This window comes from Dromaius novaehollandiae, chromosome 1, assembly GCF_036370855.1.
Source record: "Dromaius novaehollandiae isolate bDroNov1 chromosome 1, bDroNov1.hap1, whole genome shotgun sequence".
Taxonomy (NCBI): domain Eukaryota; kingdom Metazoa; phylum Chordata; class Aves; order Casuariiformes; family Dromaiidae; genus Dromaius; species Dromaius novaehollandiae.
In genome coordinates this window covers 32,235,527-32,262,192 of record NC_088098.1, presented here as the reverse complement: position 1 = coordinate 32,262,192, position 26,666 = coordinate 32,235,527, and the positions used below count along the sequence as shown (strand labels likewise).

At 35.3% G+C, this 26,666-nt stretch overlaps 1 protein-coding gene across 4 annotated transcripts in view; it reads right to left on the bottom strand.

Moving 5' to 3' along the window:
- SLC16A7 (solute carrier family 16 member 7) overlaps positions 1 to 26,666 on the bottom strand; it is an 87,245-nt gene that overhangs the window by 21,642 nt on the left and 38,937 nt on the right. For 3 of the 4 annotated variants that reach the window (XM_026099897.2, XM_026099898.2, XM_026099899.2), the window contains exon 2: positions 15,965 to 16,207. The exons of the other annotated variant lie outside the window; for it this stretch is intronic. In XM_026099897.2, the coding sequence (XP_025955682.2) occupies positions 15,965 to 16,178 (214 nt within the window). In that variant the 5' untranslated portion in view covers positions 16,179 to 16,207. The remainder of the gene's footprint in view (positions 1 to 15,964; positions 16,208 to 26,666) is intronic. 4 annotated transcript variants of the gene reach the window in all.

Below are 26,666 nucleotides of genomic sequence, written 5' to 3'. Positions count from 1 at the left end.
CACAGTTTTTTCAGACCTAAAAATGTGTTGGAGATTTCATCTAAATATCATTACTGGTGACATGCACAATGAACCTCTGCCACAAAAGATTACTCCTCCTTTCAATGAAAAATTAAAAAAAGGATCCTCTAATTTCACCTCTATACAGTCAAAAATACAGGAAGATTATATTAAAAATAAACTTCATTAAATTTATGTGCTTTAAGGATTCTACCGGGGTTTCAGGAGGCACAACTCTAAGTATTGAAATGCCTCAACAAAAACATTTAACAGTTTTATTGCAGAGGTCGCATCCTTGAAATACTATCTATTCCAGTGAAATATTATCTATTCCAGTGAGTGCTCCTTCTTCCTCTGTGGATGTTCCCAGGTGAAAAATTTAGTTCAATGCTGTAAAATCGGTGTCTGGGCACTTGTACTGAAAGAAGCATCATATTTATGAGAAGGTTAAAATTAATCCTAATTTGTCTACTTTCAGGGAATGAAGGAAAATTAATACTAGCCTGAAACTAAAGGCTAATTTATAGCTATCAAGTATTTATAGCAGCTCTTTTATCTCCAAAACAATCTTACTAAAAACCTACTAGGCCCATACATAGAAACTGTACATTTACACAATAGAAAGATATACATGACCAAGATAGCAATATTTATCGAGAGGCATTCACTATAATATAATCAAACAAATCTAAATATTTGTTTATGATAACATTTATAACCTTTTTTTCCTCATTTGGCTGTGGGACTTGTCATGACATAAATGGATCGGGTTTTTTTCTGAAATAGTATAGAGTACTCATCTCATATATACATACACATACATTCATACATATATATACCTGGAAATGTCTGAACTCATAGTGAGTTCAAATGACTTCAAAATTTGTAACTAAAGGTAAATATACAGAATAATTAGTTTTTGGTACATTGTGCCTTGCCACAACAGTTTTTAGCTATAAAACTTGCCTTTACATTTTGCTAACTGTGAACCAGATTGCCAAACAAGTTTTGTACATTCTGCTGTTACAAAGGAGGGACAATTTTCATGATTGTTGCAGTTCATGATACTGAAAGAAAAAAGAGGGATTCCAGTATAGCACTGTCACATCTATAATTATAGCAACTTGAAAGTAAGAGATACGGTGTTAATCTCAGAACTAGTCACTGGAAAAGCAAACAAAGCTAGCCACCTTCCTAACCCATGTTATTAGCTAGTTAAAAATGTTTCCCTTGATTTTTTCTTTCTTCCTCTTTGGGAAATGACTGCCTTTTGTATGAATATACGTGTGCGCATGTGAACACAATATTCTTTAGTGTTCACTGCTCATTGCTTCCTATTTATTATTCCCTATTATCATTCATGATTTTTATGCACCTTCTTAAAAATGTCTGGCTACTTTGCCTGGAAGCAGAACAATACTTTGCCATGTAGACACCTAGCAAACATCACAGACAGCAAAAAGTCAAAGCAAACATTTTATGAATATCTTGCACAGGTGAGTAGTTCTTATGAATATAAGACATATTCTCTGCAACTCAGATCAGTTCACTAATAATTTGGAAAAAAAAAAAGCACATCCTTCAGATAGATAATGCATTCACTGTGAAATATTCAATCAATTCTAGTTAAGGTTAATCTCGTCATTTGGATTTCTCTGTCTTCTACGAATTGCCCATCATATTAATATTCTCAAAACAAACATCCTTTTTTTACCCTGCACACCATCTTACAGGTATTTTTTCTTCCAAAATAACATTATATCTGACTTAACTTGGAAATGATTCCGTACATATTCCTACAGGTAACAATATGTAATTTCAGAGAAAGCATGAGATATATGGAACTATATATGTCCATTGTTTAGTTATTTGCTTCTTTATTATTTTTGTATTCCTCTTCCCATTCCCTTCTTTATCATAGTCCTCTTCTAGTCTTAATTTCACATTCTTTAATTAAACTTCAAATTGAAAACACTCAGTCTACCTATGATGTTTCCATGGACCATTTACTGTGAGTTATGGACCATAAGTGGATCATTACATCTCATCTGCATATTCAGAATATATGAAACTAGAAGTGTAAATCTGGATGTATTTATAACTTTAAATAGTGTCCTAAGAAGTCATCATATTTAGATCATTGCCAATAACATTGTTAGATTATTTCCAAATGAAGTCTACCACTCCTTGCAGATAAATACCCATATGAGAAAGACATCATCCTCTAAAAGACTGGGTGTGTTATTAAGACTTAAAGGAAGAATGAGATGTTAAATATTTTGTCCACAAGATTCACTACCTAAGCAAAGCACACGTAGCACTTAGAGAAGCCTACTCATGGACTGTAAGTGTTAGCTAAGCAGTGACTCACAGATTTGCCTCATTATTACTGGCAAAATGCATAAAGCTGTTCATATGGTGATACAGCGCCTATAACTAAATTGCAGATCCTGCAATTGCTTAAAGTAGGAAGCAGCGTTTTGATGTCTCCCCTTTTAAATCTATTATGAATTTAGGTGGCTCACAAAGAATTAAAGGATTCTGTCAACAAGATTAATTTTTCTTACCTGTCTGAAGAAAACATTGTTAAAATAATAATAAAATTCAAAACAGAAGGCTACATTTTAATGTTGTCATCTGTGTGAGTTCAAAGAGTATTGGAGGGAAGGAGAAGGGGAAAAGGGAAAAGGAAAAGGAAAGGAAAAGGGAAAGGGGGAAAAAAACACTCTACCGGTAAAAGCAAAATTCAGAGCCAGATTTGCACATGATGTAAATCATTGACTATTCTTTGATTTGAGTGAAGCTAAACAAGTTTATACAAGCTGGGGATGTGATTTTTGTAAATAATGTAAATGTAAATTTTAATGCAAACTTTAATGTAAATTTTGTTATTTGGGGTTCAAAGATATCATTTAAGATGGGAACTGAACATATTCATTAGGTTTTGGCACCTAAATTATTTAGAGTCTAAATGCAGGCAATAATAGTGTATTAATGGGATAATGCCAGGCGTAGAACTTTAATTTTTCTCAGTATTTGCAAAAGGGGAGGCAGAGGGGGAGGAGGAGGAAAGACAAAAGTAAATTCAGCTGTCAACTCAAAGCCTTAATCCTTACTTGTTTTGTGTCTTTGTTTATTGTTTTCTCTTTTCAGACAAGTGAAAAAATGAGATGTATAGATATTGAGAAAATCTTTTTTAATTACAGAATGATATGTAAAGGTGATACTGAATATTTTTGCTTCTGTGTTAAAAAGACTAAAAGCAATATAAATTGTTAAAATACTTAGAAACATGAAGAAAAAATAGAATGATGAGAAGCCAGAAGTTATCATAAGATCATCCTCTGAATCAGCACTAGTAACAACATTTATGTGATGATTTCCATCTTTCAGGGTATTTATTTCAGTTGTGCCTGAATCAGTACCCTTGATTATACCCTTGAGGAAGTAGAAGGATTGGAGACAACTTAGTGAACGATTTCAGATTTTTGGAAGTGTTCTACAGGTTTCAAAACAGAACATTTTTCCAATTTATTTAAACTTTAGACCCCAAAATTTAACAAATTCTTTTTAAATTTTAATCTTTAGGATACTTTTTATCAAGAGCACTATTTTTCTAAACAAAAGATAAGGATCATTGATATATAAACAAATAAACGAATTAATTAATATAAGAATGAATTCTATTCTCTTCACTCCTAGTCCTGCTTTACCTGCTTCTCCTTAACTTCTCAAGATTATTCAAACCTTTTACAGCAAAATACATGTCTGAGAGTAAAATTCTATCCAATGGAGAAAGAGTTGAAAGAGAAAACACTTACAGAATATATCATATTTATTATCCATATGGTAAGTGAGTAGACGTCAGTTTATCTTTGCATTTTCCCATACCCATCTCACAAACTTTTCATCATTGGAGTCTTTTTAGAGATCCACAAACATATCTGTTCAAAATATATGATTTTAGTAAAAATATTGTTAAAGACACATTTATAGATTTCCATGTATGAAAGGAGCTTCACGTGATGAGTTTTTCAATCTTTTAGCCACTTCCTGTGTATATTCACATGCTATTTCTTCTGTGGGCTGGTTCAACACATACACTTCCATGGACCGCAATCAATGAAAACATTATGACTTCCTCTAATGAGACGGAAAGTATGCTTTCCCCTATAAAAAGAATATTTCATAAAATATGACCAAGTAAGGAAGAGTCATGAAAAATGAGTATAGGAAGCCTGGGACTTATCCAGTGGAAAAAAGATATTATCATGGAGCTGGGCAAAGGTATTTATGGCATGGACTAGAAAGGAAACAACATGCAAAACGTTATCTCCATAGTCCCTTCCCTTGTAGCAGCAGAGGATTCATCGCCATAGACAATGACTTCAGAATATGAGGAGAAAGAGAGAGAAAAAAAGTCTAGATCAAGTTTGCTCAAATGAATAGGAAAATATTTGAGCCCTGCTGAAAAAAAGCAACATTCAATGGCTTAAGTGACCTAGTGCCATCTTATTGCACTTGCAGGCATTATTTTTGTGCCTATGGAACTGGGCATATTTTCTTACCTGACATCAAGAAATAAAACAAGCCACCGCTGACAGAAACCTTATTCTCCATGAACTAATGTAAAGCAGCTTACTTCTAATGGTTGCAATGCCTCATAAATTCAAAATAAATTAGTCGCCATTAAAATACAGGCTTCTTATGATTTGTAACACAGATGCTGCCTAGACACCATGCACTCCTGGAGGCACCCTTCATCTGAGGAGTTATGTTGATATTCTTCAGCCAGAACATATTAAAATCATCCAGTGAAATATACTCGCCTCTGCAAGGATTTAACATGTATGCTTGTGATGAGAATATTACTTAGGTTTACTAGTAAAAGAATTATTTTCTTCCCACAGGAGGAACTATGTTTCTCTAGTAAGATTTAATACATGTGGCTGAGAAGCAGTTGGTTAGAAATTTGACTGATCTAGGCAATATGTATATCTGAACACTTTGTCAAGTAAATTTTTTATAACACAAGGAGAAATGATCAAAATATATATATATGATACAAATTCATTCTTTTTTATTAATCCCATATCCACTTCAGCTCTATCCCTCTGTGAGCATAGAGTCCAATGCTTTGCTCTCAGCTTACTGCTTATATTTGAGTAATATGAAAAGTAACTAAATCAGAATGGCAATGATTCACGTATGTTTGCACACTCTTTGCACACGTATATATTGTGGCACACTATGAAAGACAAGAGGATGTCTGCCACATATATTAATTTTGAGATGTTCTATCTGATTTTTAAGGAACAATATGTCAAATTGGAACTAGCATTGCACAAAACATTCTTATACTTTAACATCCATTTTATTCCCAAGCTGACTACATTTTCTGTAAATTTATTAAAAAAACCCATAATATCTTAATCAAAATGATTGTTGAGTCTATCAGCCCCTTACAGCCATCTCCAATGCTGATTACAATGTCTTCATTGTCTTTTCATGTGAGAATCATGCAGTTTCAGGTCACTGCTAGTGAATGTTTTGCTATGTAGTGTGTTGCTTCAACAGTTATTTAGAGGGCGGCATACAGTCAGGGTCCCTTATTCTACTCTACTCAGTCCACTTTGCAGTACTGGAACTCTGTGTAATACAATAAATTAACTGTTCACTTGCACGAAATTTAAGTTAGGAGAAAGACCCATAATTAGAGTCAAATTGTACTGTCTCTTTAGATTTTTATTTTAAAACTTCACATTTTAAGGTCTCTGAAACAAAGGTTAGAAATAAACTGGATTTCAGCAACTGATAAACTGTTGTTAATGAGGATCAGGCAAACGTATTTATTTTAAGTATCATGTCAAGAAATAAGTCTCCAACAGCTTCTTTAGACGGAGACTTTTTATTTAATTAAATGCTCCTTAAGTCCTCTCATTTCTTTATATATGTCTCCTAAAATGCTGCAGTTTTTAAAGAAGGTAGAAATTTCCTTTCCCCCCCTTAAAATAATAACAAAAAATCAAATTGTTTTATAGCACCATGCTAATCAAATAAACAAGAAAACAACATGCATAAACCTGATTAGATAAGGTGAAGGGTTTTTTTTAATAAATACTTTTTATTGGAAAAATAAATCCTTTCAAGACACAAGTAAAAAATGAAATATGAAGCAGAGATAAGCTTACTGAAAAAATAAGTCATCTCAAAAAGCTTAATCAAATGATTATCTAAATAAAGCGAATGGCTCCAGTTTTGCTCAAATACATCCTCACAGCTAATATTTGCTTCATTTATATTTTCTTAGGGGGAAAAGATATGAATCATTTATAGATAATACAATGCTATGTCATTTTAAGGTTGATATAAATAAAAATGGGATTTTCATGAGTACCTCTGGAAGTACTTGAAGTCACTGAAGGTATATTGTCACAAGACCTTGATATTACAAATGCCTATGTATAACCATCTGCATATATATATAAATAAACATATGTATATACACACAAATATAAACACAAATATATGTTTCTATGTTGACTTTAAACAGGTGAGAAATTTACCTTAACCTTGAACTTGATGGGATCACTTATCTATTTAAAACTAAACATATATTCCAGGATTAGCACCATAGTGCCCATACTTGGAAGTGAGTCGCAGGCAGTTATTTTACATGTCTTTGATAAGGGCATAACATTGCCAATGAAAAGTATCATTCATCACTATGTATATGAATAGATCTGTCGTAAATTTTCCTACTGTCATCTTTTATTTTTTCCAGTGCCACTAGCCAAACTACAACCCCAGAACACTTGGCTATAAATTCAAATAAGACCTAAGATTCACTGTATGTTGCACATGACCTGAACTTCTTTATCAATAAAGTATTTATGTGCTTGTGTTAGTTCATTTCTTTTACTGCATTTTGCTGGGCAGATGTTCAGGGAAAAAAAGAAAGGTCCTTATTCTTGCCATAAGTAATGTCATGCTGCTTCCCACCAGCTTTAAAACTTTATATTGCTTAATTAAATGTTTCATGACAACAGTTATAGAGTCTTGGTTTCTTATGGACTGAAGAGTTGTCATAAAGAAAGTCTTTAGGTAGAATATCTGGAAGTAAAACCTCCAGCACTTTGCTGATTTACTTGCTGCTCTGGAAAACAGAACTACTCTGATTAGGAGTATATTCAGTCACCTAACTTGAGATATGCAACGCTTAATAACGTCACAATAGGAAAGGATTAATTCTGCCTGTTGGGTGTAAGCCAACAGTTAAAATGATCTAGAACAGAACTGCTCTCGAAGCTTTTCTGGATAAAATCTGACTCCCAAGGACACAACATTACTCCGTCTTTCAAGGAAGGCCAACTAGGACACCTGCCTTCCTCTGCCCTACCCTCACGGCTATTGCAAAGAGTCCTTGGGAAGTCCTGACACTAAGCCATTCCTAAGAATTAATTATTTTCTACTATGTAGAAAATGGCAAGAAGATAAAAGCGAGGATGGATTTGTAGTTCTGTAAGTGGCAGGTGTAGGACAGAGAAGTTCATTCTTGTAAAAGAAGAAAAATTTTCAGTCGCATAATTGCTGTTCCTGGAAAGGCAAAGGAGTGCTCTCACAGGACGGCAGCATAAGTAAGATCTGCACCATGACAGAAGTGGTACAGCCAGCCGATACTGATAGAGAAATGTTTGGGGATTCTGTTACAAAGAGCCTGAAGTGTATTCAACTTTCAAATCATTCACAGAGCAGAAGAAAATAAAACAGATCCATAGATTTCTATCAGTTCATAATCAGCTACAAAAGAATTTAAACTTTGTTAATTATTAGACAAACCAGCTATTCTCCCAGTTGTGCTTTCTCCTTATCTAGTGATGGAATTAGGAGGAATTGTGGGTATGAGAAAAGTTATTGCAAGATTAGGGAAGGTTTATAAACTAATAGATAGTTTTAAGATTACCAGGAAGTTCTAATGAAACCAAAGCTTTCACAGCTGAGACAACATTGCTGAAACATGATGGAATTACAACCTGTGCAACATAAAAGACCTGGGAAGGCTAAAAAAGAAAATGAAACCTTTACCAGTACAAGCTCAAAATCAGAAGTATTTAGAAGTTTCATTTGTCTCTGTATGCCCAAGTTCCCACTGATTTGAAAGGAAATTTAAGCACTTAAACAGGAATAAAATACAGCATAAATTTGGGAGCATTCCTTAATCTTTCTGCACCTCTAAAGACAGTATTTCTTTTCTAATACATTTTATCCATCCTTTGATCTTAGATTTCAAGGTTTCAGGGGAAAACATATACAGTGTCAGTATAGGGAAACAATCATGTGGGGTATCATTATTTAACAAGTGTACAAAACATACATCAGAACTCTTCTTCTAGGTTCCTTTAGCAGTCAAAAGACAGAGAAGTCTTTCTAAAACATGATTTATCCAATGCATTTTGGACATTTAACTTAGGAAGGCATGAATGAGAAATACCTATTTTTCTTCAGTGACAACAGAGGATGTCTAAACAACTAGTTTAGATGTAGGTGCCTATGCTGCAGAAAACTAAAAAGATGAATCCTATCCTTATAATCTCTATGTACTATTGTTAAAAAGCTGCAAGGTTAGCACTACTTCATTCAAAATTTTGTAAGAGTCAAAACACTTAATGATAAGTGTTTCAAAGCAGTACACACAGAAAAACAGGGTACATCAGATGTAGAAGCTCTCAGTGGAAAAATTTTGCAAGAAGTGTTTGAACTAGGTCAGGAAATCAACATCTTATTTCACAATACAGTCTCCTGGTTTAATCACACTTTTTGATTTGGCTGTCTAGCTATAGTAGACACTCAGCTGAACAAGTCAAGTGAAACTGCAGTGAAAATGATTAACTGCTTTTTGACAATTAAAAAAACCTGAAATTTGTGGAAAAGAAAAGCAAACTTTTCTACTAAATTAAAATTTTCAAGTGTATGGATAAATATTACATTAATTTTTCAAACATAGATAAAACTACTAAAGCTGCATTTGTATTTGATCTTTTGACATCGGTGATCTTAACAGACAGATTAAAAGGTTGTGACTGATCAAAAGGGTCTTTGTATGGTATATATATATGTCTCTCTATGCATGTCATATATGATCTCTGAAAAGATCTTGAAAACCAGTTAATTACTTAAAAGAGCATTTAAAGTAATCACAACAGACAATTTAAAACAACCTCATTCTTTGAATTCTGTAGTTCCACTGGCATCAGCACAAACCTGTCTCTAAGTCCATGGACAACACTGCTATGTAAACAGCTGTGCATCTATGTATCTTTATGAATCACCTTAAAAATCTCAGCTGTTGCCATTTGATTCCGGTTTGGAAATATCTTGTAACTATCTTAGTTCAACTCTGTTTCCCTTGAATATACCCTTCAAAATAAACAAGGGAATATTTCTTAGAGATTCCAAAACAATGGACCAGTAAAATTCTATAATAAGTTCTTTGAAAAGTGCTAGGTTTATTATTTCATTTAAGGTGCTGGTATGATTACAATGGTATACACAGCATGAGTAGATAGACTTTTCCTTCCCCACAGTACTTCTCTGGTATCTGCTTAGGTATCTCATGATTCCCAGTTGTGCTAGACCATTGTTTCATTACCTTTGAATTCTGCAACACACATCACGAATACCACCATTGTATGATCCAGTGATATGAAAAACTATATGGGAACCAATCCAACTTTATTAGTACACACAAAATAAGCATTCTTTCCTCAAAGTTTTACAAGCTGAATGAACATATCAAAGGCCTAAGTTTGTCCCTTGATATTTATCTTAAACAAACCCAAAGCTTTAGTCCCTTAGAAAATATATTTTATGATGCATTCTATTTATTATTGTTTGTCTTTGAGCCATGACTTGAAACTAAGTGAGAGGGAAAAAAAAGAATCTTATTTGAGGATGTGATATTCATTACTTTACTTATAGAAAAGCCTAACTATAAAAGCAAATTAAGATGAAGACAAATACTAAGGTTCAAAGAGGAAAAAGGTGCTTAACTAATATTCATTACATAATCTATGTTGCCTGCTTGTGTATAGACAAGAACTATTTCAGTAAAGGGCTTGAGTTAATTTAATTAAAATTGCCAGAAACTTTTCTATGATATACATCAAATCATTATTAACAACCTATGAGTTTGAATGCTGAAAGAGCGTGGTAGAAGCATGGTGGGAATTCATTGCCATTTAGGTAATTTTTCTCATAATTATTCAAAATTAACATGGGCATACAATAAAAGACAAAACCAGAACTTATTTCTGTCAATGGCAGTATGTCCTTAACTTTGAGACTGGCTTCCCAAGGGTGGAGGAATAGACCCCAGTAAGAAATCATGTTTCATGTTGTGAAACCTTGACCAAATTGGATCCCCAAAAGGCTTTGAATATTTAGCAATTAGATCTTATCTGCTTAGCCAATTATGAAAAGCTGCAGAAGGAAAAAAAAAAAAAAAAAAAGGTCCTCCATACACAAAAAGACTATTTGAAAACAAATTATAAAAACATCTGCAATAAAGGTGTTTTTTGCAACTTTCTTCCCACATACATTTTAGAAGTATTTTCTGAGTATTTTTAGGGTAGGCTTAAGCGTTTAAAGCAATCATTGCTGCCACAGAACACTGTCCTACAAGGTACAGTTTCTAAATAATGTAAGAAGTGGTTGTATTACCCTTCAGAGGCTTTATGAGGCTTCCTTAACATTCAGGACTTCTTTTAAAAACTGAACTATTGTAAATTTATAATATATTTGTTACTCTTGATACTTCTTTTCTTGTACTTATCTCCATTTGTTAGTAAGACTCAAAATGCTCTGTTCTTGTGTCACCTCATTATGACTTCTTTTTCTTTATCTGTAAGTCTCAAATTAACTGACATAGATGTTTTACATATATTTTAAGCTAAATGTGAAGTATTCCCTCATGCCCATGAGGCATCTGGAAAGTTGATAAGTTCTGCATTCAAGGACACTCTAAATGAGGTTATTAAAATTCAACACTTTGCATATTCCGATGGAGAAAAAATGTTTGTCCCTGACAACAAAGGACATAGGTCAATTCAAGAAAGCTTCTCAATCTCCCTGTCCATGTCCACCCAATTCCTTGTGCCAATATTTGAAAAATCAAAAAAAAAAAAAAAGTTACTGGGGAGGGAGAAAGTGTAGGAGCCTAGGTCCTGTCCAAAGTAAAAAACCATAGCCATCTGTTGTTTGTGTTACATGGATTTTGCAACTGTCATTTCCACTGTGCATGCCATTTCATCTTCACAGCACTATCACTGAAACACCCACTGAGATAAAATCACAAATATTTTGAACATACCATATGATATGTTATTTTCCAAATTAATATTTGACAAAGTCACAATGAGAACTTGTCTGTAGATTACTTTTGAGTTGTCACCTGAAAAATCCTTTAAGGGTCTGCTACTATATGAAAATAGTTAAGCTGAAACTTGAGTAACTTAAGAAATATAGAAAAAGAGAGAGGAAGCTACTAAATATTGTATTTTTAACTGTAAGAGTATTTTGAAAAACAGTCACTATTTACACTTGTATAGCATCTTTCATCAAAAAAATGTCCCAAAGTGTTTTTTAAAGGACTTATTTAGAGAAATCATCTAGAACTTCTCTGTTGAGATTCAGACGAGCAAGACCGTCCCACATCTCACAGCTGGGTATGGCCCAAAGGATTTAACAGCTCTCCAGCTAATCTCTGTAACCCAATGTCACACCCAAACAGTTATTTCTGAAACAAAATAAAACAAACTGAAATTGCCTTTGGAAAATGACAGAAAGGAGTTAAAGACAAGTAAGAAAACCAAGTGATTTTTTTCCCTAAGGAAATCTGCAATACAAGGTCATCTGTGTCTGAAATGAACAGACCTGTCACATGGCTTTCACGGCTGCCACTAAGGGCCCTATCAAACTTACACTGAAAGCAATGAAAATGTTTTTACTGGAAATAGATTGAGCCTGGATAAGAATCTTCCTAATCACCTTTGCCCGGTTAGTGCTGTGTGAAGTGAAAAGCGAAGTTTTGAAAAAGAGAAGAATGAACTAGAAGAACTTAGTGTCAAATATATTTGGTCTTTTTCTTAAATTCTTTAATCCTTTGGGTGTTAGTGCATATATGTGGCTCTGTAAGTTTATATATGCATATATATACATATACACACACATATATATATATAAAAAGTACATACATGGACACACATTTTATATACATATGTGTACGTACACACACAGACGAAAGCTGCCCTGTCCATTTAACTCAGCTATTTCCATCTTATCTCAAATTCTGTCCTCCAGAAACAAAAGTTTGGTGGTTTCAGTCACAGTCCCTTGTGTGTAGAAGTCTGCCACAAAATCATCACCCTGAATTTAAAAAAAAATTGTCAGTCTCTGCTCAAGGGAGGCAGAAGACTGAGTTGCCATGGAGACTGAACTACTGCTCTTCTCCAGAGGATGATTCCTTCAAGCACCAGCTGAACAGCAGAGGCTGTCCAATACCTGTAACCTTGATCACATCACAGGATTTTGCTTTTTGGGATGGCTTTTAAGTAAACTCTAACAAACACATAGGAGACCAGAGGGGAAAATGAGAAAAAGTCTGGGATTACTGCTTGAGAAAGCAAAAAACTTTCCCCCCCCCCAAAAAAAAAAGTAGGAAAGCGCATATTACGACAGATTGAGAGGGGAAAAAGAGTTTCGTATTGATTTGATTTATCAGATTTGTCACCTCTGCTTAGTGCTTTCCTAACGGGGAGTATGCTGTGCTTGACCTATTTGCTGGAATTAACCAGGACTCCAGGAGACCATATGGATTGCCAGATGGTCTGCTATAATTTAATGCCATTTATTCTAAGTATGAAGTAAGTGATAAACATAATTAACATTCTTTTAGCTCCTTACTGGATGTCTTTTATTAGTTCCCTTTTTCTTTCTTTCTTTTTTTTTTTTTCTTCCAGGCCTTGAAAGGTAAGTTAATACCTTGTTACTGAAACACAGATGCCAGCTAATTACTGCAAGAGGCTGCAGCCTCCAAAGTAAAGAGCGCCTGCACAGATTCTAACTTATTCACTGACCCCACTGTGATGATTAATAGGTTGAATGCTAAGCTCTAATGAGGATGACAGATCTTAGAAGTTTTCAAGTTACCTTAATTAGCAGTATGATGAACAGAGTGTTCATCACAGATATACATATCACACTTTATTGTAAACCATGCACCTTGTACTTATGTTCTTAAAGTGTATTTCACATTGCAGTACATCAAATGCTAAGGAATCAAACCACCTTCAGACAGTAAAAACAATGGAGTGATTTCCTCGAGAAATGTTCTTCCGGATCGGTATTTCATATTCTGCCAGTGATTGTCTAAAAGGCCTATTTTTTAGGAAGTGGTCCTAGAGAAGCTACGGCTTCAAAGAATGTTTATATAAGGCACAGTCGCTCATTCTCAGCATTTTAAAGCCATGATTCTATAACAAGATATTCAAACATTCTGCCTACTGTTCCTCTGCTGACAGTCTTTACAGTCAACGGGATGGGTGTTAGAATAGTAAACCATTTTGTAATTTTAATGTCAATGTACAGATGAAGTTAGCAAGCTAGTATTCATAATAGTGAAAGAAGTATTAGACAGAAGGTAGAAGTATTGAGTGCTCTGTATTTTACATTAAATGTTGTGCACATTGAAGCCAGTATATAAAAATGACTACAGCTGAACACCCTCTTGTTACCAACTATGCTGTTAATAAAACTTGGGTAAACTTTGACATGACAGAAATGACATAAACTGCATGTTATTCAAATATGAAAATAAAAGAAGTCAGCTGTGTTACAAAGAAAATCTTCCTTTACAAAATTTTTCTATGATTAGAAAAAGCAGTCAAAAAGAGTCAAGGTCAAAAGTCATAGAACAAGAAATTGGGAAGTAAAATGACACTTTTCAACATCTGTACTCTTTCCCTATTCCAAACAGATCCAGCACTTGTTCTGGGGCCTCCATAGGTACCCCTGTTTGCTCTACAGTACAAGCACGGGCCCTACATATTCATCCTGAAGAAGCAGCTCCTGAAGAGAGGACATGAATGTGACATGCTTTCTGTGTGCATGGCTGTCATGTGGACTGCCTTTGGAGGGCTTGCAGATATGCTGTCCAGATGTGCCTGGCAGGGTGCTAGTCAAGCACACTTGAGCACATGAAGTGCCACATATTCCAAAGGGAAACACATTTCCAAGCTCACAGTATCCCTAAAAGCAAGTCTGGTTGGAGGGTGACACGCCCGTAACATATAGTACAAATACACCTGCTTTTTTACTCCACTCTTGAATGTATCATTCCAGGTTACCTCTTCACTCAGTGAATTTTCTCATGGCTGTTGCTGCTTCTATAAAATCCTTTATGATTCTCTACTAGCACATGATTAAAAATGGGATCAAAATATCTGAACAGCAAGCTCTTACTGAAATTGACACCACTTCTCACATCCTCTTTATAGGGTCTCTGTCTCGGCCAGCATAAATGACTTTATCAGCCAATATAATCATGTTAGCTTGCTTCCAGTATCACTGACAAGATTTTATAACAAGATTTTAAAATTTATTTCTATATAAATAATAACAGCAACAGGTACTTACAGCGAGCAACTGAGGTAGCCTGAATCCCCTTCTTTATGCACCTACACCTCTTCACTTATGGCTAAAGGAGTGAGAGTCATTCAGGTGTCAAAACTTAGGTAAGCTGAAATCAGGGGGAAGAGTTTTCTATGCTAAAGACTTTGTGCTTCATTTGATAGATTAAGTTTACTGGACCTGACAATACTGTACTTTATTATTATACAGATATCCCTTCTGAAAAATATTGGTGATGCTCTTTAATGATTAAAGATACTCCACCTGGATATGCTACTGCCACAGTGTTTTCAGAATATATACGTGTGTGTACGTGTATGTGCATCTGTGTATTTAATGGCTCCATCAATGCCAACATCCTGAGATGTTCCAAGTGGGTATCTCATAACTTTCAAAGAAAGGTCATTAAATCACAATGTCAGATCTTTTGCCTGAAATAACCTCCTATCTAGACCTCTGGACTGCCTGCAAAACTGATTTGCCTAAGTAGCAGCTAGCTCCTACTAATACTTTAAAAAATATCCCAAAAGAATGAAGAAACAAAGCAGAATTTAACAGTTAGTCCTTGAGGCTGAGAAACACAAAAGCTGCTGTGGTAGGTTTAATGCACTTAGTATTTTAACCAGTTTTATGCTTAAAATCCTTTTCCCTCTGTCTTGATCTTCCTCACAAGAATAAAATTGTCTGAGAATATTTGCTCACTGTTCATTTCAGCCCCAAGAAGAGGACTCAGTTGTCATACAGATGGCATACATGAAATGTGGCTGGCAATCTAAACAGAAAGTAACCATAGGATTTTATTTTAGGACAAATAAGGACAGCATATGAAACAGTTGTCTATAGAGGATTACCTGTAGCAGACTGCAGGACCCTCACTGTCATAATACTAATTTTCTGTATTTAAACTCCATCATGTGATCTATTGAGAGACCTGACTGAGGTGATGGAAACTGAGCAAATGTGCCCCTAGTCCTAGGAGAAGATACTTGAACATTGCTTTGTTGGAAAATGTGGTTCTCAGAAATTATGAATTGAGGTCAAAATTGCTAAATAGAATTAGGTAGAACAAACAAAAGGACCTAAGGGGAAAATGAATAGGAAGAGAACATTAAAACTATTTTAAAAGGGAAAGTAAACACTAATGGTAATACAGTAAGAAAGTGTGTACCTGGGTAAATCCATCAGGCAATAATGAAAAAAATCAAGTAATAATTAACTTTAAGTGCTTTAAGACCATTCAAAAAAACTATGGTTCTTGCCAATTTCACAAATGTCTTACCTCCAGCATACATGACAGCCAACATTATCGATGATATCCAAGCTATCTCACTATATGATGTGTGGAAGATTTCCTGTATTTCTTTGAAGAATACTGTGATGGCTTTGGGGAATGCATAGGAAAATCCAATGGAGATAAAAGCCCCAAAGACCACAACCCATCCCCAGCCTCCATCTGGAGGTGGGTACTGTGGTGCTGTTACTGCTGGTGGCATTTTTGGTCTAGGTCACCTTTCCAAAGAGGCTGAAAAAGAAGAGCAGAAACAGTGTTTCAAATAATTTTCCTTTTGTCTTTCTCAAACTGCTGTATTCTGTCATCAACCTCATGAATTACAAAGAATCCTCAGAGCACAGAACCACCTCCCAATTTACACGGGATCACAGAGTGTGAATACCTGTCTTTAGAAACATCATCTGGCAGCAGAAAAAGCTTATGTGGCAAGAATCCTTCAAGTGTCCTATTCTGTATGTTATACCTATTACATATCACTGATCTCAGTCACTGAAGTTCTATTTTGCAATTAGTCACTTACTGGAAAGTGACACGTTTGTGTGTATAAATTTATGTAGCTCTATTGTCTTCAATGTAGATTTAGCACAGGTATGAAACAGAATAAAGCTGGAAATCAGCCTTGCAGCAAACAATGACAAAAAGTTCCAATGTACTATTCCTAAATGCCATTTTACTTGCAACATTTACAGGTACCACAGCAAAATCATCAGCAATGAGTTCCTGACAGTGTTTTATCACATGCTATCAGTATCCAATTGTTGATCATCGTTGAAAGCTCTTCCTTTTCTCATAAGAACATTTAAAAAGCAAGTTTTAAACTGAGATTTAAAATTCCCTGTTTATCCATAATAAGATATATAAAAAATATTACAATTCCATACTGTACACATATTTTTAAAATTTCAGTCTGTGTATTAGCTTATGTTGACATTGCTTGTAGGAACAAGTTGGAGGCTGAGAGTACTATTTTTACTCTATTTTCACACATTAAATGATGGCAGGAAATCATTCACTGATTACCTCACAAACTCTCCACAGTGCTCTTCTAATTTATAATTCATGATAGCAGAGGCCTCCAAAGTGATATCTTGCAGACCTGCTGAGAGGCGCAACTAAGAAATTCAAGGAGCTCAAGAAACCATAGGTAATTCACATAAAACTCCTGAACTCCTGAAATGAGTTTTACACTTTTATTATCATTCTGATATCGAAAAACTTAAGCTTACTACATTCTGCATTACCTTTTTAGAAAACCTCTATTAGAGAGAATCCACTTTGCAATTCTGAGATTTTTCCACTATAAAATCCTCTTATTCTTCCTCTTATTCTTAAAGCACAAAGCTGGAGTCCACTGTGTTTTCTTCTATGTGTTCCAGCCTGCACAGGCAGTAGGAACTGAAAATTCCACCCTCCTCTCTGTTTCTTTCCTGGGCATTTTTGGCAACTTACTACACTCCACTGGTCTCCTGTTGTACCAGTATCCAAAGTTATGGACCATAACAGTATGTGGGTTTCCATTATGCTCATGCTTATCAGTAGGTCTCCATGTGGTTTTTCCATGCCACTTATGGCACGTTCTAATTTGTCATAGCAGACTGCATTAGCGGTGGGAATGATATGATTGCCTTAACAAAAACTAAAAGAATCAACTGTGTAAGCTTATATTAATCTCTCAGGAGAGTGCCTGGAGTACTCTCAGGGTAAATGGCATCTAGTACTGCATATAATATATACTGCAAAACTAGCAAAGTGTTGCTTTTAAGATTAGCTATCACTAGGCTAATACTGCGATAGAAACCCACTGTACTTCTGATTCCCCACTTTACTGAAGCTAATTGTAAACATCACCTTTACAATGGCAGACCTCTGTGAGGGGGTGAATAAACCACAAAGACAACCGGCTTCTATGTGAGGCTAAAAAATCCCAGAAAATTTGGCTTCTGTATGATATCCTACAGATCCACTGCTGGCAGGAATAGGTATCCGTTGCTTAGTACGTAGAGAACATAAATCTTTTCACATCCATGTCCAGAAAAAAACACTGGCCTGTATTATGTTCCTGCTAATCCTGCTCTCACCTTAATATTAGTCTACTGATGTAGCTCAGTGAGGGAAAACCTGGGCTTGTCACTGGAAGAAGACGAACAAGAAGAGATAGTTCTGGTTGCTGAGATTAACTTTGGCAAAGCAGTTAAATCCTGGTTGGTCTTTGCTGAATAAGGACACATATGAAAAAAGGAGAATCTCAAAAAGCCTGTTGTACCTTATAACACACCTACCAAACATTGTTTACTTTCACAAACACAACTATACAAATTGGCATGAAAAGTGGAACACTTCCTCTATGGGGTGAACAACAGAGCCTTCTACTGCCCCAGAAAACAGTTGCTTTGCTCATCTAAGAAAACTTTTGGTTATTTCCAAAAATATGTTAACTATTATTTTCCTATATTTCAAAGATTTAAGCCTAAAGTTCTTCACAGTCATACACTTTTATCCTTACTATAAATTTAATTAATGCCACACAATATCAAAGTATTGCTTTCCATAAAAATGGAAAGTGACTATCAACTTATTGAAAAAGTACTCCATTTCCAAAAAATAATAAACGACCATTTTGAAAAACCACCACCACCACATTAGTCAGAAGATAGTTCTTGAAGGACTAAAACATCAGCTCTTTGGAAAGACTCCTTTACAATTGTTTCTTTACAGGAGCAGAACAGGCTGTGACGGTTCAACGCTTTCCTCCCTTTAAATGCTTCACAGTAAGCTCAGGGTGCATTAGGGAAAAGAGGGAAGAGGCATTAGCTGCTCCTGTGCTCTAGTATCTACAAACTGCTGCAAGGCCCACTGCATAACCAGCTCATAGCACTGCTACAGTAAAAGGTTGTGTGTTAACTTACACTAGACATTACGCTGTCACAAAGCAGAGTCTGGATCATCATATCTCACACCTCCTGTTGATCCTACAGAGTACAGTTAATAATAGCTTCCATGATATTTCTTTATGATCTGGATAGCCAGTTTTAGCTCCAGTTAATAAAAGGTGAAAAGGGAAAAAAAAATAATAATAAATACATATTTGCACTGAGAGGAACAAAACATTCATTATGTCAGAAATGTGAAGTCCAACATCTCAAACATCCTACACCTGCTCAGGAGTTAAAAGAGTCTTTATCCTATTAAATTTTCACTTAATCTCCCTGAAACTGAACTCCTCCCAGAGCAGTCTAGCATAATAATATCTCTAGCTCTAGTCTGAGCCTAACCAGTGGGATTTGGATGGTAGGAGGAGTATATAGACAAGGGCAATAACTACTAGCAGCCAAAATAAAATAGCATTTTGAATGAGTGGATATAAACCTTGACAAGGGAGGAGATGGGAGAGAGAAGAATGAAGCACTGACAAGCAAACTGTCCTTTCAGAGCTCTCAGAGCATATTATGATCTGTGAAGAAAGAAAGGAGTGCAGTAAAAGATATGAAAACAGGTATATGTGAGCAAGGGCCCAATTTTCATCTGAAGGGCATAGCGCCAGAGCCAAAAAAAGAAAAAGAGCAGCATTTGCGTAAATAAAGGTTAAAGGTTACCACCAGTGTGTTTAAACAATCATGTGAGCTCCATCATGTGCTTAGAGATAGAAAGTGAGTACTACTCATACCTATGCTTTTATAGGCAAGTAATCGGTGAAGAATGCTGCTTGCCATCCACGCAGAGAAGAAACGGGAATGGTGACTGAAGCTCTTTCTGGGTGAACCCATCAATTTCAGTTCTCTCTGTCAGCTACAGAGAGGTTGCTCAGCTTTTCCATACTCTGCATCAGCCTGTGCACAAGGATTCTTTCTCCTAAGCTCCTTCTAGTTTCCCTGTATAAATCTCATTTATGTAAGCAGTGAGAAAGAACACAGCTTGCTGTAATGGTAACTGCATGTATCTACTGATGAATAGTAGGAGAGAAACATGGTAAGAGAACACTTTGAAAAATCTAATATGCAATATTTTTATTACATAGGTTTCTGTTTACACACTGGAATGAAAGAGAGGGAGGAAGAAAACAAGAAGGAAAGAGAAAAAAGAAAAAGAGAAAGAAAAGAAAAAAGAAATAAAAAGGATAGATAAGAAAGAAAAGAAAAAGAGTGAAAGAAAAAAATAAATAGAGACTGAAGCAACAAGGTCAAACTAAGAGCAAATGCTATAGACAAATAATGTATCTTGATAACATGCACTGTAGACTTCAGTCAGTCATGATCAACCTGTTCAGACTGCTCTTGTACCAATGATCCATTAATATTCTGAAGTTGCCAGCTGCCAAAATCAGCTACAAATACAACAGCTTGTCAAAGAATATTCTGAAAGGGGTTAGGTTTTTCTCATGTTTACAGATACTCTGATTTTACCAGGAGTTTTATTTTTGTTTTTCTGCAAACATTAGAGTAAACATTTCCTTTCCTACTTGCATTGCATCTGCCTTGTCCTCAATATGCCCCATGAACCCATGACTCAGCAGCAGTTAGCCTACAGCGTAAAAGAGCTGGTATGTGAAAAAGCTGACTGTAGTTCCTTTAGAATAGCAGGAATATTTGGCATGCGTGCAGTGTATTCCAGATCCACATAGTAAGTCAAGGACAACAAAGAGCTTGGCAAACTTGAACAATTTTAGCCTCATGATATCCCTGTATGGTGATTCAGAATTATCATCCACTTTCAGGCATGGGAAACAAATATGATAACATAAGTCTTGTAGCAAATCAGTGGCAGAGCTGGGATGTGGACTAGTGTCTAAGTAAACTGTGAGTTATGACTGAGATTTTTAAGTACATGTGGGATTTAGGAGCTCATTAACTAAGAAATGCAGATTAATTGTACTGCTTAATACTGGAGTTAGAAGCACAGGTGAGGTTGAATTTTTTGCTTTATAGGTTTGAATAGTTCTGCTTCTCTACCTTAACCCTAATGAGTTATTATATTATATTGCAAATTATATTGCTATATTTGAAATCAATGACTGTGTGATAGAATTAGCAAAACAGTGAGCTATAAAAGATTAAAATTCCTGGAATGTAGAAGAAAAAGACCCTTCCTTAAAAACCACAAAAAAATAAATTTTCTTATTTTTTATAAACAACTCTTCAACAAGTTCCAGGCAGGATATCATTATAGTAGATATCACCAAATAGTGTTGCTGCTTGTAATTTTGCAAGCTATTCTCATTATCCCATAAGCAGCAGTCAGTATTTAAAGAAAAAAATATCTTATTAGTTTTGTGAGATGAGTTTGCTGTGACTAGCGATTTTGTTGTGGGGAAAGAGAGGCTGCAGAAGGACTGACTGAAGGGATCAAGAGAGCTTGTTCTCTGCTCTGATTTCTAACTACTCAGTTGTGAGGCAAAGTAGCTCCTAATGAGCACTGGTATTCAGCCTTAAGGAACCAGCTAATTTTCCTGGAAAAGGATGACAGGCTACATTTTGTCTGAATGTCTGTATTCAGAGACTGAGGTGTATGTGGTAAGTGAAACTCAGGCGTATTGAACATATACTCAGAATCTGATTTTATTTCATCTTTGCCAGCAGGGTCTAACCTGCAGGATAAACATACCCTGTCTGAGAACAAAATTGGCAAAATGTGCCCAGGCTATCTAGCATTTCAGAAAGCCACTGGTCTTTGTAAAGTTTCTCCAACTTGCTCTGAATTGACAGGGCTGTGTCTGTGAATACCTTCCAGACTTGTCTGTGACAATACAATATGACATATATAGTATAGTATATTAATTTATATTTATGGTGCTTATGTTACAATTTATTATTTTTGATAAAAGTCTAAGCAAATCTAAAAAAAACCCCAACAAAAACATTCTTTACTTTTACTTAATTTTGAAGCCTATCTCACTTCAGTCTTTCATAGCACAATGTCAAACAGTATTAAAATATTTTACCACAGGTATTTTAAGTATAAAGTTATATCTTACTGAGAAAAGACAAAGATAAAAGTTCTTTTTTTTGTCTTGAAGAGGGGATGAAGGGACTGTTTCTAAAATTCACATTTATGAAACAAACACAGAGTTATTCAAGCCATCAATAATTTGTAGTTAAGAATCAATATTGTAATATACTTCCTGTTCCACTGAAGCAGTAACAGGACAAGTACGTGCTTGAAAACACTGTGGGAAATTAATATCTCCTCACACGTCCAAAGCAGGCATATTAATATTGTTTTTCTAAATGCCTCAAAGGTTAGCAGAGGCAGGCTCTGCAGAGGGAGACAGGAGGAAGGGAAAGGCACATGTTGTAAAATAAAAATAAATGAACAATGAAAGTCTCTTTCTTCTTATGCTTTGGTGCTGTAATTGGCTGACGCTTAGTCACAGCATCAGCTGGGTAGATAATTGTGTGTAAAAGCAAAAACTGTTTGCTGAGTTAAACAAGGTTGATTACAGCTGTGAGTTCCTGCTATCCATGGGAATAACAAAAGGTGTAATTCACCTTTACCAAGAAGACTGGCGCAAAGGCTCATTTCAAGTTATTACTTATTCCTGTTTAAGGACTCCAAATAGGATTACTGAGACTGAAGTGAGTCCTGCACTGTAAGATATTCACTATAGAAAGCAAAAATTCACTCTGAGAGGGTAATTAAAATCCCATTCACACTAAGGTTGCATTTTCTCAGTGCTTAAATAGAGGCTGAAGATTATTATCATTAAGTAAGTCACTAAAGTCACATTTTTACAGAACTGTAACCTCCATCTGAAAAAAAAGATATTGAAACTAGTGTTGTGTTGCCATTGGAATCACATTTTGGGCATTAGACTTCATGTTGACCTGATTTTATCCACTTTTAGTTACTGATGAGTCAGGAGTCAGATGACCAAGACAATAATTTGTCAGCACTAATGCTAGTGCATCATTTATCATTCCTGGGAATTTCGTCTACCTGTTTGTTTGTTTGTTTGTTTGTTTTAAACTTCACATGTTGTGGGGACATATTCTCCCGAGAAGCCATAATGAAACTTTTGAAAACTGGTCTATATTCTCAGTCACAGCATCGGCTGGACTTCCATTCGTCCTGTCTTCTGGCCTTATGTTTCCTGACTTTAAGAGAAACCTGAATGATGAGCTTACTCTGGATGACTAAAGGCCTAGGTGACTAAATCTAAGTGAAATGAATTCCAACCAAGGTGACTGCAATTCTGTTTTAATTACTTCAAGAAAGTAGTCAACTGAATATCTAATCCAGAGAATTTGGCACCCCACACAAATTGGACTGCACCAAAATGAAATGCTGTTGAATAAATTGAAAATGTCAGTGATCCAGTCCAAAGAATTAGCCAGTTTTAATAATAAGTTGATCAAGGTTGATCAAAAATTCCCTACACTTGAAAAAAAATACCCCCTCAAACTAATCAACCTTCCCCCCCCAAAAAAAAACCCACCAACAAACTAGTTTTAATAAGCTCAGCTAATCTCATTCCTTAGAGCTCAAAGTGTTGATTGCCTGCACTGCAAGAATACTGATACACTTATTTATTTTTAACCACTGCTACCATACTTTAATTTCTATGAGTACTCCACCACCTTTAATTATTATAGTTACCAGCTTTATTACCTGCTTTGTAAGCTTACTATTGCAGCCCTTGACAGACCAGTTTTGAACTATTGCCTGTATAAGCCTTCTCTGGATTCAGCTTCTTTGACAGTCACATTGTATGAATGTTAATAACAAAGAAGAATATCCAGAATAGCTGAAATGATGTCAAGTAATCTGAAGTTATATGTTTGATATATACTCTTAAGAATTCCAGTGTTTGGAGGGAGGGAAATTATATTTTCACTTATTTGTAATATTTTATAAATGGAAGAACTAAGGTTTCTAGTCAGTGTTAATGGAGCTATCTGCACAGCTGCTGCATGATGCTCAAGAAATAAATAACATAATCTTTCCAAAGCAGCAGATTTTCCATTATCAATAATAACAGATATTCATTTTAATATCACTCTCTCAATACTAAGCTCCAGAAAAAGCTAGTTTATTCTTTGTGCAATTAGCTAAAGTTTTCACGAAGCAGAAATTTCATGTTTTGAATCCAAAATTCATATCTTTTTACATAAAACTGTCATTTGAAAGTGGCAATATTTAATCCATTTATTGCTGCAGATAATATTCAGATCCATCTATCAGTTGAATATTTGTTTTTATGAAGAAGCATTAGATTCCAATTCAAAGTCTGCTGACATCAATTTCCATAAATGCTACTGAAGATACTCTGTCCTCATAGTAATGCTCTGAAATTAGACTCCAACCCCTGTTGGTCTTCTGTGCTTCAGCAGTTATGGCTCAGTGAGCTTACTGCATATGTCCTATCAGTGGCCTAAATCCTGGAATGGAAGTATCATCTCACACATACTGAGAAAATCCATTTTTCTTCTGTGCTTGTGCAGCATATGGCTCCCACGAGTGGAAATAGTTACTAACGTTTAAGTCTCAGTGACAACTACTTAGATTATGTAATAGGAAGTAAACTGATCTAGATTCTGTTCCTAAGAATATATGACTGGAATCAAATAACAAGCCAAGGCTGGAAAATAATTCCAGACTACAAAACCTTATCCAGGGTTGATACTTCAAATATTACTGCCAGTTTGGAAACTATTACTGGTTTATGAAATATTTTCTATATTATTAATAAAATGGGAAAAGTTGGTAATACTTCTGTTGATATAGAAACTTTTAAAAGTGTGAGCTGGAAGATCCAATGAATTATGTGCCTTAAAGTGTCAGCAAAACTACAGTAAGTTGTGCACTCTCTCTCTCTATATATATATGTATATATAAAAACTAGGCAAAAACAGAATGAACAGAACCACCAAAACTTACAATGAGGAAAATACCTTCTAGAAGAAATTAGTTGGAAACTATTATAGCTTGGAAAAGACACAAAAGTCATAAGTCTGTTTGATTAATGTAGATTTTAAATACTTTGTGAGAGCTGAGAGTGTGAGCCATCTATTTGTATGAAAATAAAATTAAAAACATACAGATAATACAAAATGAAAAATCAAATCAATACAGCTGTGCTCATAAAGGCTTGATCTGTGAGTTCTTTCTGTCCATGAGGGTTAAAATGTGAGCCACTGATTCCGAGCACAATACAGCCAAAAGAAAAATTAATTTAGAGATCATTCAAAAATTACTACAACATATTAGTCTAGCAAAAAGAATGAAAATCAGTATTTCATCCATGTGCCTTAACAGAACTTAGCAGAGAGGAAAACTTTGTATACATTTATAAAGAATTGATCTGAGAGCTCAGTGTGGCCTCATAAAACTAAGTGCAAGAACTTTAAAAATGTCAACACGTTTTCTTACAGTCATAGTTTACCTGAGCATTTTCTCAAGCTGGAGACATTAACTGCCATTTTATTAATCTTACAACCAGTCACTCCAATGACTCTGAAAAAGCAGACCCTAGAGCAAGGTACACTGCTCCCTGTGAAGTGCCTCTGCTTCCCTGGAAGGCAACAGGAATGCCCCTCGATCTCCCGAAGACTATGCTTGCAAACATACAAATAGCATGCTAACACAATGCTCATCTTTGGGGCCATGCAGGGGTCATCCATCCAGATGCATTTCTTGGCATTTCTTTAATACAGAAATCAGATTTATCAAAGCATCTTGAGGACTCTGCAAGAGCAGGTAACATCTCCAATCACCTAGCAGTACTGAAGTAGACAGATATATCCAGTTCACTCAAGTTTTAGCCTTTCTTATGTTGGTATTAATACTGACAAAAGATTGTAAAAGAAGTTTGATTTTTATTTGCTAGCACAAGACTTGAAACAGACAGCTAAACAAATGGGGAGGTATGTCTTTGCATGGCACAGTGTGGCACAGCTCTTGATAGCTAACATGGCTAGCAGGAGCGCAGTAGCCATGTTAGGTCTGTATCCCACCTAGGCAACTTAATTCTACTTAGGTATTACTGCACTGTGCTATGTAAAATAAGTACATGTATGATGTTTATTTGTCCAGTCTGGAACATGATGATAAAAATATCCATTTGAAGTATGTACCAAAACTAATATAATTTAGGCAATGACAAGGTTTTAGCATAAACAAATACAGGGAAGGAAGAAGTTATGATTGTATTTGATTTCCATGGGAAGGAAGGGGATGTTTAATTGCAAACTTACTATGTACTTTGTCCAAGTGTTAATAAGCTGACCTACTGATATATATACAAAGAAACTTTAAAGACCAAGACAGTTTAATCAAATTCTAATGTGTACTCCACCACCCATTGTCAGAAACTGGACATGGGGAGATCAAAAACCTCTCTTGTCTATTATGGAGGACATTTTTTGCTATCACAGTACATACCTCCCAAAGAGCATATGACATGCTGTACCTCTCCTAGAGAAGAAGAGTCTTGCTATAGTTCTACAATGCTGCAGCTAAAATAATCTTTGAATAATTTGCAACAAACTCTAGAATTCATCAGGAGTCTAGTATTAATCATACTGTTTATACCTGTATAATTTTCAACATTTTATTCTGCAATTTACTAAATCCTGATAGAATGCCCAGAATATATATGTGAAGACTGTGGTCCTGATCTAGCATAGTGTCATTGAAAAGTTGTTGGGTGCTTGTAGACACAAAAAGACATCAGGAGATGACCAGCCACTGAAGGACA